General features: G+C 53.4%; 1 protein-coding gene across 9 annotated transcripts in view; it reads right to left on the bottom strand.

The window, feature by feature from the left end:
• Positions 1-704: 704 nt before the first annotated feature.
• HIF3A (hypoxia inducible factor 3 subunit alpha) overlaps positions 705-11,685 on the bottom strand; it is a 65,213-nt gene continuing 54,232 nt past the window's right edge. For 6 of the 9 annotated variants that reach the window (XM_053211380.1, XM_053211381.1, XM_027037858.2 and 3 more), the window contains 4 exons: positions 8,603-8,874; positions 7,334-7,451; positions 5,763-5,844; positions 705-2,973 (listed from right to left, as the gene is read on the bottom strand). In XM_053211380.1, coding sequence (XP_053067355.1) covers positions 2,876-2,973; positions 5,763-5,844; positions 7,334-7,451; positions 8,603-8,874 — 570 coding nt within the window. In that variant the 3' untranslated portion in view covers positions 705-2,875. Of the gene's footprint in view, positions 2,974-5,762; positions 6,107-7,333; positions 7,452-8,602; positions 8,875-11,685 lie in introns of those variants that run through there. The other 3 variants (XR_008293909.1, XM_053211379.1, XM_027037859.2) reach the window with 3 other exon arrangements.

Here is an 11,685-nt window from a genome sequence, read left to right as displayed (position 1 = left end):
GGGTGGCTCAGTCGGTTAAGCAACAGACTTCGGCTCGGGTCATGATCTGAGTCTGTGAGTTCAAGCCCCGCTGTGCTGACAGCTCAGAGGCCGGAGCCGGCTTCAGATTCTGTGTCTCCCTCTCTCTCTGCCACCCCCCCCCTGCTCATGCTCTGTCTCTCTCAAAAATAAAATAAAAACATAAAAAAAAAAAAGGTTCCTACATGGGAGAAGAGTTATGAGGTGATCTACGGAGACGGGACAGAACAGGCACACCCAACTGCACATGAATCTGTAGACACACAATCTCTCTGTGTCACATGTAACGCACATACGCTCAAGTACAGAGAGCACTGTGTCACACAGATATCCGTCTACGAAATGACAGTGTCAGAACAGTCCCATCCGTGCAGGCAAAATTGCAATACCACAAAACCTCCCACACTCAGGAACGCAGAAACCCCAGGTAGCCAGAAACCCATAAAGCAGAATCCTTTCACTCCGATGCTAACACATAAAGGTAGAAGGGTTACGATCCCCCCCCCACCCCACAACCAGTTCACAGAATGATGTCACAAAGACACGTACATAGAATTCCAACATCACCGGACGTGCGCTGTTACGGACCCACGCAGGAACACAGAGTCACACGGACTCAGTGACACAGCCAGCCAGGATACCCACGCACCGCGAAGCGACCCCGCGGATGAGTCAACACACAGAGCTCTGGTGCCTACCAAGGCGAAGTCTTTATGCTGGTGTACAGACTAGCGGGTTTCAGAGCCAGAGTGGCTGGACCAGTCCCTTCCCCTCCCCCAACCCCGTCCAGTTCCCTCCATCGAGGGCCCAGGTCACCCCCTGAGGGAAGGAGGGGCCAGAGCCTTCTTCCCCCATAGCACCAATCTGGACAGGCCATCCCCGGACAAAACAGAGAAGTGCCTTCCAAAGTGGGGGTGAACTGAGCTGAGAGAGGGAGGCCTTTTTGTGGGGGAGACCAAGAGTAGCACCGTCGTAGCAATGGGGTGGGGGCCAAAGGGGGATACACAGGTAGTGGCGGAGTACTGAGGAGTCCCAGCCTCTCTCCCCACCCGTGATATGCAGATAGGGCTGTGCGTGTGTCTGTGCGGCTGGGGAAATCTGGATTGTAAGGGAGCCCCAGGTCCCCCAGGTACCTGGGGTCAAGTAAAGGGAAGTGCATCTCTGGAGAGCTGGGGGTGGGGCAGTGGTGGTGGTTCTAGGAGAGGGAAACTTCAGGGACATGAGATCAAGAACGGAGGGGCTTAGGCGTAAAGTCCACTAGCAGAGGCACTTGGAGGCTGAGTTCTAGAACCAAATGAATTTGATCTGAAATCAGAGATGATGGGAGGCTGTGAGGCCTCGAACCAGAGGAATCTATAGACTATACAGAATGGAATTCAGAAGTCTGAGGACCGAGTTCTAGAACCAGAGAGATTTTGGAGTCAGGATCTAGAATCAGGAGCTGGGGGTTGTAGGGTCTAGAACCAGAAATTTTTTTAAGGCAAGATCTAGAATTAGATGTTTGGAGGTTAAGTTCTAGATCTAGGGTAATTTGGAGTCATAAGATCTAGAGAGGGCATTGGAGATTGTGAGGTCTAGAACCAGGAGAATTTATAGGATGAAGTCTGGAATCAGAAGACATTTGAAGCCAAGTTCAAAAGTCAGGGGAAAATGAGATCATCAGATCTGGAATCAGAGGGTCCTGGAAATCGCAAGGTCTAATGGTTTTATAGCCTCGAACCAGTGAATGATGGAGGTCATGAGGTCTAGAGCAAAAGAGAATTGGTGTGTGGTCTGGAAGTATTAGCGTGATTGTAAGATCAAGACATAAAGCTCGTTTTACTTCTTTTTGATTGGAAAAGCAAGTCTTGAGTGTAGAAAGTTGAAAAGGAAGGAGCTGGGCATCATGAAGCATCATGATTTAGAAGCTTAAGGAGTCTGGATTTGGAACCAAATGTATTACAGGTCAGGAAGACTAGAACCAATATAAAGTTTAGGTTGTGAGGTCCAGAACGAGAAAGAGCTGGCTGTCGTGAGGTCTGGAATCAGAGGGGTTTGGAGCATGTGAGCTCGAAACCAGACTGTGTCTGGGGGGCTGTGCGGTCTAGAACCGGAGAAGGCCAGGAATTGAGTGGCCTAGAACCGGAGAGAGCTGGAAGTCATACGATCTGGAAGCAGTAGAAGTTGGAGGCTGCCCCTGGAAATAGGAAGCCCATGAATGAAGCCAGTGCCCAGGGGAGACTGAGGACAGCGGAAGCTCCCAGGGGAGGGGCAGGCAGAGTGGGGTGGCCACTTGGGAGGCTAAGGGGTTGATCTGAAGTTGCTAGGGGTGAGGTCTGCCCCAGAGGCCCCCCCCCATTAACACCTGAAGAAGGGGGGGGGTGGGAATCAGAGCTCTGCATTCTTATGGGCCCCAGGCAATTCATAGCGATTAAAACCCTGTTGTGAAAACAACAAAAATGGATGGAAAGAAACGTGACTGTGGTTATCAATACTCCCCAGAGCCCAGAAACACAGACCTGAGCCCCTACCTCCCCCACCCCTAATTACCCAAAATCAAGCCAGGAGAGTGGGACAAAGGGATGAGGTAACCAGTACAGAGAGCCGCAAGGGAAGTCCTGAGAGAAGGAGGAGGAGGGCGCCAGGGGCCCCCTCCCAGAGGTCACTGAGCTGAGACCACCCCAGAAAGCCCCCCAGACATGGAGGGGCAGAGGGGTGAGGGCTGAGGTAGGCCCGAGGTGGGCGGGGGCCACTGAAAGGAGAGAGGGAGCCCCTCTCCTGGTGCCCCCATCCTGTGCTTTGGCTGCTGGCGTGGAGTGTGGCTGAGGTCCTTTCTGGGGAGTGGAAGGGCGCAGGGAAGAGGGCCCGCAGAGCTGGCTCAGTTGGCCTGGGCCAAGCCTGCCGCTGGTTGGAAGTGGCTCCTGGGCTCCACGGGGTCCTCGTCCGGGTAGAGAGAGAGCAGCGGGGGACCCAGGCCTGTGGGGAAAGATGAAGGGTCAACCAGTGGGGGTTCCCACCCAAAACCGTTTCTTCCCCTCCTGACATTTAAAAGCGTGCGTGGTGAGGCAGGCATGCCTGGGATCAAATAGCAAACTCTTGGGCCAGTTCTGTCCTCTGAACCTCAAGTGTCCAGGATGTTTAAGGCAGTAGTTAAGAAGGCTGGAGTCACGGGCACCTGGGTGGCTCAGCTGGTTAAATGTCCGACTTCGAATCAGGTCATGATCTCACGGTTTGGGAGTTCAAGCCCCGCATCGGGCTGTCTGCTCTCAGCATAGACCCCGCTTCAGATCCTCTGTCCACCCACCCCACCCCCCCGCCCCCGGCCCTCCCCTGCTCATGCTTTCTCTCTCTCAAAAATAAAGAAGCATTAAACAACAAAACAAAAGGCTGGAGCCAGATGCTGCCTGAGTTGGAATGCAGGCCCTGCTGTTTACTTGCTGTGTGACCCAAGGTGGGTGATGTCACCTCTCTGTGCCTTGGCTACCTCGTATGTAAAATGGGCTAACAATACTTCCTCTCCGGGGGCTGTTGTGGGAAGGTAAATGAATCAATCCACGTGAAGCACTTTGGTATTGGTAAGTATTGGTATTGGTAAGCTCCTAGTGAATTGTTGTTACCTAGAAAACAGGGATGCTTCTATCTGCCTCACGTGTGAGAATTTACCCACTCAGAAAATACTGTTGAGCTCCTGGTGTGTGCCAGGCACCAAGGACACAGCAGTTAACAGGACAGATGAACCTCCCAGCCCTGACATTCCAGCGAGAGGGATCAGTTGGGTCATGTACACAACATGCTTAGCCCAAAGAGTGGCACAGAGTGAGCGCCGGGTAAATGTTAGCTCTTCGTTTACAAATATGTACTGAGGCCCTGCTCTGTGCCCAGCCACTGCCCTGCCTCACACAGAGAGTATGGCAACCACAAGACAAGTCTGGCCCCTGCCTCCCACAGCGCACACCCCCAGGGAGAGGACAGCCAAAAATCAAATAATGACATGAACGCTTATGTAAATATGATCTGTGATGAGTGTTATGAGCCATGAGCTTAGGAAGTTAGGGAGGGCTTCATGGAAGGGGTAATACTCGATCTGAGATCACAAGGATGCAATAAATAGGCAAAGAATAGAAGAAAAGGCATGCCAGGCAGAAAGATCAGCATATGCAAAGGCCCTGAGGCTGTCTCCTCCAGCAAGATTACTTCAAAGTCAGCACAATGCAGAGTCCCCACTGCAGTCAGCCACCCACCTCCCTCCCCTCCTCTCTGCTTCAGCCCTACTGGCCCTGTCTTCCCCCAACTAAGACAGATGCACTCCCACCTCAGGACCTTTGAATTTGCTGTTCCCTCTGCCTGGAGTGCTCATCCCCCCAGAAATTGTCACAGCTCACTCCCTTACTTCCTTCAGGTCTTTGCTCACATGTCACCTTCTCAATGAGACCACTCTTAATCATACTACTTGAAATCAAAATCCTACCACCCCAGAGTTCCCTTTTCCTTTGCATACATTATTTTTTCCAGAAGCGCTCTGTCCTCTCTCGCGCCCTTAATTATATGTGTTTCTTCATTCTGGACCGTCTCCCCCACTAGCATGTCAGCCCTATGACAGCAGGGATTTCTGTTTTGTACACAGTCATGTCTCCAGCCCCTAGGACAGTGCCTGGCACGTACTGTGTATTCGATAAATAAGTGTTCTATGTAAGAAGGACAGACTGAACCAAAAGACAGTCACTGTGGCTGAGACATGGATGTGAGGCCGAGTGGGGTCTGTGAGGCACCGGGCAGACCCTACAGAGGCTGGAGTACAAGGTTGAGGAGCTTGGTCTTTCTCAGAAGGGCAGTAGGGAGCCATGGATGAGTTTGGAGCAGAGGGAGGTCAGGGTCAGATTCGTGCTTTGGAAAGATCTCCTAGCTAATGCCTGGACATTTTTTTGTTTTTGTTTTTAAGTTTACTTATTTATTTTGAGAGAGACAGGGAGAGAGAGAAAGAGAGAGAGCGAACGTGCACATGTGGGGGAGGGGCAGAGAGGAGAGACAGAATCCCCAGCAGGCTACGCGCCATCAGCGCAGAGCCTGATGCAGGGCTGGAACTCCCAACCTGTGAGATCATGACCTGAGCCGAGATCAAGAATCAGACGTTTTAACCCGCTGCGCCACCCAGGTGCCCCTACACGGAGGTTTTGAGTGGAGCTCCGGCTCCTGATGGTTTTGCTGGAAGGTGAGGACAGTAGCTGTGGAACCAGCTTCGCGTGAGGGCAGACATTTCTTGAGTGTTTACTCCTCGGGTCTTGTGCTAGGCTCTTCCTGTGCTGCCCCCCCCCCCCCCCGAGATCCTGAAAACCTCTCCTTCAGGTAAGAACTATTGCAATGAATCCTATTTGACGGAGGGGGGACTACTGAGGCTCCAGAAGCAGAAACTGTTTTCCAAAGCCACGCAGCTGGGAATGACCAAGCTGGACAGCCCCCAAAGTGTAAGCAGACACAGGCTTCGGGAGATCTAGATTGGGCCTGGGCTCAGCTTCCACCCCAACGGGCCGCGTTGGCCAGCCCCTGCCCCCCTCGGAGCCTCTCTTTCCCCCCTCGGTGCCACTGAGAGCAGGGAGGGGCTGTATCTACCAAGGTCACAGCCAGGCGCTGACAGCCCCCCACCCTCACCCCTGCCACCTTCCGGATTGCCCCACCCCTCTCTCAAACATGGCGGGGCGGAGGGGGGGGGGCGGCGTCCTAGGAGAGAAAGGGACCCAGGTCCTCTGTATACACAGGGTGCTACTCACGGAGGGGCTCATTCAGTTCCAGGAGGTGGGTGCTGGGATCCTGCTGGCTCCCTGGAGCTGGCCCTCCTGTCAGAAGGAAACTCTGCAGGACAGAGACAAAGCTGCCACCACCACCACCACCGCCATCATCGTGAACATCCCAGAAGGCAGGATGGCGCGGCGGTTAGGAGCACTGTGGGGTTCAGCAGCCACTTGTGGGCTATGGGACTTTGGATTGAGCCAGGGTCCTAGACAGCTCTCCTCTGTGTGTCCCTCCAGAGCCTTGTTTGCCCCTTCCTCTGTGTCCCAGCAGGCCGACCTGGGCGGGTGGATTCCAGCAATATGCAGCCTTGTTCTAGGCATTCCTGTTGGGCTCACATAACGGGAGATGCTCTCAGGAGGGAGGAGGAAGCGGGGCGGTATTTGATCTCGCTGCTTCTCTGCTGGCTTGTCACGAGCGGGCGGTGTCCCTCCATGGAAGGTTTCTGCTCTTACAAGACCTACTCTCTCCAGGACCTGGCGACTGCGGCCTGCCCTGTGCCTTCAGACTGCGGGCGGTGCCGGCTCCCCCACGCTGCTGGCCCCAGCGGGGGCTGCACCCCTCCTGCTGATTCCCTATGCGCTGCCCACACCCTGGCCAGTAGTCCCGTTTTTAGACGCTCCTCCACACCCCCGTCTGAGCGCGCCGTTTCCTGCCCAGACTCTGACCGATGCGGTTGCTTGACCTCTCGTGGGTGAGTGTGAATCCCACCACCAATAATAATAATAATAAAAATAAAAAAAAATAATAATAATAACAACAACCACAACATCTCAAGAGTGGTCATCCACCGCGCCTCTCGCGTTCAAATAGCCCTGCTCAGCGTGGGGAGCCAGAGACCTCTTTTGTGGGCATCAGACAGCCATGGAAGATCTTGGAGGGAGGCTCTGTGGAAGTGGCACAGCCTGGGCAGGTTTCGGAAAGGGTGCCCTGGTTGCCATTGTGCAGAAAAAGGACGGCAGAGGCAAGATGGAAGCGGGGAGACAGGAAGAAGGGGGGCGGGGGTTGCTGCTTCCGCTTGGTTGTTTTTATCCTGTTTATTGACAGGCACTAAGGATCAGCTCAGGACCTAATTTCATTTGCTTCTCGTGGTAGCCCTGTGGGATGTCACCACCCCCCTTCCCAGATGAGGAAACTGAGGTTTAGAGTGGTCACCGTACCTGCCCAAGGTCTCACAGTTATCAGGTGGCAGACCTGGGACTTGAACCCAAGTCCGTCTGACTCTAGTTAGTGTCTGGCCTCCTAATGCTACACTAATAATCCAAGGCCAAGACCTGTTCTAGGTCTGGGAGGGAGGCCCATGGGAGTGTAGGACGTCCCCATACCTACTAAACTTTGTCATTTCTCCCCTTTACCCTGCTTAATTTTTCTTCTTAGAACTTACCACCAACTTAGATAAATTTGCATGGCCTCACCTGGACGACTGACCTTCCATTTGACCTTCAGCCACCCCTTGCCCCTCTCTGGTTCCCCCCTCCCCCATACATAAAACAGTAGGTTTAAGCCTGCTAGGTTCTGAGGGCCAGAGAATCCCATTAATCCCCCAACATACCAGGCTGAGGGGAGGCAGCAGGAAGTTTTCGGGTTCTGGGCTGGGGGACCGTTTGGGGGGTTTCACTCCCAGCAGCTCCACCCCCTCGGCCTCGTCCTCTGAGCTCTGAGCCAGGGTCCTGGGGAAACACAGGTAAGAATCTCAGAATACAATAAACCTGAGCAAGTGTGGGCGCCACTGTGGGAGATGATGAGCATTCATTCATTCCCCTAAGTGTTTATTCCTTTACTCATACACTCACCCATCCATCCATCCACCTATCTGATCATGTACCCACCCATCAATCTACCCAACCATCCATTGATCCATCCATCCATCCATCCTTCCATCCAAACATCCATTCATCCATTTATCCATCCATCCATCCTTCCATCCATTCATCCATCCTTCCATCCATTCATCCATCCATCCACCCACCTACCCACCCACCCACCCGCCCGTCCATCCGTCCATCCGTCCATCCTTCCACCCGCCCACCCATCCATCCATCCATCCATCCATCCATCCATCCATCCATTCATCCATCCATTCATCCATCCATTCATCCATCCATCCATCCATCCACCCATCCATCCATCCATCCATCCATCCATCCATCCACCTACCTACCATATTCATTAATTTCCTCCCTCCCTCATTCAATAAGTCTTTATTAGGCACTCACTATACATCCAGCACCAAGCTGAGAGCCTTGGGAAACAGTGAGATATAGCCACAAAATCTCATAAGGATAGTAAAGGGACCATTCTGGACACCAATTGGGCACATGCCTACCACACAGAGTGCAAAAACTTGAGTATTAGTAATTTAATGTCTCTGGAAGGGGGACACGGACCCTCTGAAGTTACATGCACAACTGTGCATCTGTACGTGTATGAACGTTCTTGGGAAAGAGTCCATAGCTTTCAATAGATTCTCAAAGGTGTTAGGAAACTTAGTTCTAGACAGTTTCTTTGACACTGTTGCAACGTCCTCTTAACTGTGACAGAAATTGTCGCTAGGCCAGATATAAATATGTTCCAAAGGAGAGGGCCCTGGCAGGCTGGTGGGATTTGGATAAACAAGGAGAACAGTGGAGGGCATTCCAGAAGGAGGGCACAGCCTAGGCAAGGAGAGAGGTTGGAACAAGCATGGCATGGGCTGGGGACACTGAGGGCCTGGCGGGAGCAGAGGTCAGCAGGAGGAACGATGAAGGGTGAGGCTGAAACAGGAAGGCAGGAACAAGACAGGAGTTCACTCCCTTCATACCGTCCCTCTACTGTGGCTCACCTCTTCCGAGCCCCAGCCACGGGGGACGATGCCAAAGGGTCCCCTCTGGAAGGGCTGGAGCAGCTCAGCCGGGGGTCACTCCCCCAGCGGGGCAGCAGGGAGGGCTCAGGGGTTGGGGGCGACAGGCCATGGAAGCTCCGAGCGCGGGGCCGGGGGACAGCGCCTGGAGGTCTGCGGAAGGCCCTGGGTAGCTGCTCGCTGGAGTTGAGCTGGAAGTCATCATCCATGGAGATGTAGGGGGCCAGCATCTCCAAATCCAGAGCATCGACATCCTGCGGGAGGCAGGAGGAGGTTAAGAGCAAGAGCCTTGGCCTCAGTGGGCCCGGGCTGGAGTCCCAGCTCCGTCGCATCCGAGTTGTGTACCTGAAGCCAAGAGTCTGAGGGGCGCCCGGGTGGCTCAGTCGGTTAAGTGTCCGACTTCAGCTCAGGTCACGATCTCACGGTTCGTGAGTTTGAGCCCCACACTGGGTCCCCTGCTGTCAGCCCAGAGCCTGCTTCAGATCCTCTGTCGCCTTCTCTCTCTGCCCCTCCCCCTGCTCACGCTCTCTCTCTCTCTCTCTCTCTCTCTCTCAAAAGAAAAGTCTGAGCTTCGGTTTCCTCATCTGTAAAATGGGCATAAGGACCCTGTGGTAACCAGTCACCAAGATGGCTCTCAAGCATCCCCACCCTTGGTATTTGCGCCCCAGCGTAATCTCCTACTCCAGTGACTAGGGTTGATCTGGGAACAATAGGATATTGAGGGGATGATGGTGTGTGACTTCCAATGTTGGGTTGTGAAGAAACTGTGGCTTCTGTTTTTGCTGGTCCCTTGCTCTGGGGGATGCCCTCCGGAGAGGCCCCCATGGTGAGAAACGGAGGCCTGCTGCCTGCAGGCGCGTGAGTGATCTCGAAGGCGCATCTTCTTGCCCCTTTCAAGCCTTCAAGTGACGGCAACCCTGGATGACATCTCGACTGCAAGATGTCTCGTGACATCTCTCCTGCACGAGACGCCAAGCAAAAGCCACCCAGTTAAGTGGCTCCCAGACCCCCCGGTCCCCAGAAATGATGTGAGGTAATACACACTTATTGTTTTAAGCTTCAGAGTAGTAATCTGTTATCCAGAAACAGATGACAAGGTTTTGCCACCGTAACGAAAAACCTAAAAGGCGGAGTGGCTTTAGCACAGGGCAGTGGGCGCAGGCTGGAAAGGCCCTGAAGAGCTTGTCAGGGCCGAGACCGCCTTGAACAAACTGTTGGTGGAAGCGTGAACCATGAGGAGCCAGCCTGTGAGGGCATAAAGGGAGGTGAGGGATGTGTTACGAGAAGCCTGAGGAAAGGAGGTTTTTGTTTTGTGGCAGCTAAAGTTGAACACCGGGCGTTGCGTGCAGTTTTCTGGAACAGAGAACACGTGACTCGTGAGCCGGGCCATCTAGCTACGGGATTCCCAGCCACGGTACGGGATGGCTGCCTGATTTCTTGCCACTTGGGAGTGAAGGCAAGAGGAGAGAAGAGCTAAAAGAGAAACGTTAAAACACGCAGGAGCTGGGACTGGAAAGTCTGGAAGATTCTCAACCTCCCCGTGAAGCGAAAAATTAACTTTCCCCAAAGTGGGGTGTGTCCTCTGTCAGGGCTCCTTGGGATTTCCTGGGGGGCGGGGGTGTCTTTGCTCCTCGCGGTGAGCCCCTGGTGCCACACCGGATACTTTCTGGCAACAAGATGACTCAGGCGGGGGGGCTGGTCGTGCCCGAAAGGCCAACTATGCCATGAGAGGGGTTGAGGCCACGTGAGATCAGCCTGACCTCCAGGGGAAGCGTGTGTAGAGATGGAGATCAAGGTCAGCCACATGGGCAACAGTCCAGCCATGCTGACAGAGTGAAAACTCCAGACACCACAGCTTGGGTGAGCTTCCTGGAGTGGGGCTACTCCGTGTGTGCCCCCCCACACCGGTGCCGGGAGGGGAACACGTCCCCGGGGTCACGCAAGGCCTGCCTTTGGGAACCTCCTAGTCTCAGATTCCACCCTATGGATCTCTTCCTCTGGCTATAGTATTCTTTTGCTCCAACAAAACGATCGTCCTGGGGCACCTGGGTGGCTCAGTTGGTTAAGCGTCCAACTCTTGATTTCAGCTCAGGTCATGGTCTCACTGTTGGTGAGATCCAGCCCCACGTTGGGCTCCAAGCTGATAGCAAAGAGCCTGCTTGGGATCCTCTCTCTCCCTGCTTAGCCCCTCCCTGGCTCACGCACTTGTGCTCTCTCTCTCTCTCTCTCTCTCTCTCTCTCTCAAAATAAGTAAACCTTAAAAAAATCATTAAAAGATCAACCTAAGTCCAGTGCTGTCCTAAGTTCTACAGCCAGCTCTAGCAAATTGTTGACACTGAGGGAGTCCGTGAGAATCTCTGAATTTGTAGGCAGCTGGTCTGAAGGGAGGGTGGCCTCGCGGACCCCCAAGCTGGCGGCCGATGTCACAAGTCTTGGACAGAAGTGGCAGACTGGAGGACGGCGACCTTCACCTTACATTTGGCTGACCCTGGGAGCTCCCCAGATGGTGAAGGACACTAAAATTGAGAAATGGTTTCTGAGCAAAGGAAAGTGCTCTCCGGAAGGCATGGTCTAAAGATGAAGCCAGCGTGTGACTATAAAAGTCTTTGGTTAGACTTCAGGAAGATCAAAGGCGTTGCCTAGAACATCCTTCAGGCAGATAAACTAGAACTTAAGGATATGCTAGTCGATCTCAGACAAACTTCCTCACTCTGTCACTCATCATCTCCGCAAAATCCCAAGGCAGAGAAGGGCTTATCTCAAAGAGACCTATGAGCGTGACTTTTGTCTAATGCAGTGCATTCCAAAGAGATTCACGTAAGACCCACACATTTTAAAATAAAGATTATTATATAAACAGAAACACTGCCAGCTTGGACTGGAAGGGACAGAGATCGTGCTAAATGGAAAGAGACCTTTGGGCCACCAAAGTTCCCTGACAAGCAGCAGGTTCTGAACCCCCCCCCTGCCCTCAGCTGCAAATACATGTCACCTTTTATGAAAAAGGGAGGAGGATTCTGAGGGAGAAGCCCAGCGTCTACAGCGTGGAACCAAGAACCATGGAG

Source organism: Acinonyx jubatus, chromosome E2 (genome assembly GCF_027475565.1).
Source record: "Acinonyx jubatus isolate Ajub_Pintada_27869175 chromosome E2, VMU_Ajub_asm_v1.0, whole genome shotgun sequence".
Classification (NCBI taxonomy): Eukaryota; Metazoa; Chordata; class Mammalia; order Carnivora; family Felidae; genus Acinonyx; species Acinonyx jubatus.
The sequence above is the reverse complement of the archived record's forward strand: the minus strand, read 5'-3'. Positions and strand labels throughout refer to the sequence as shown.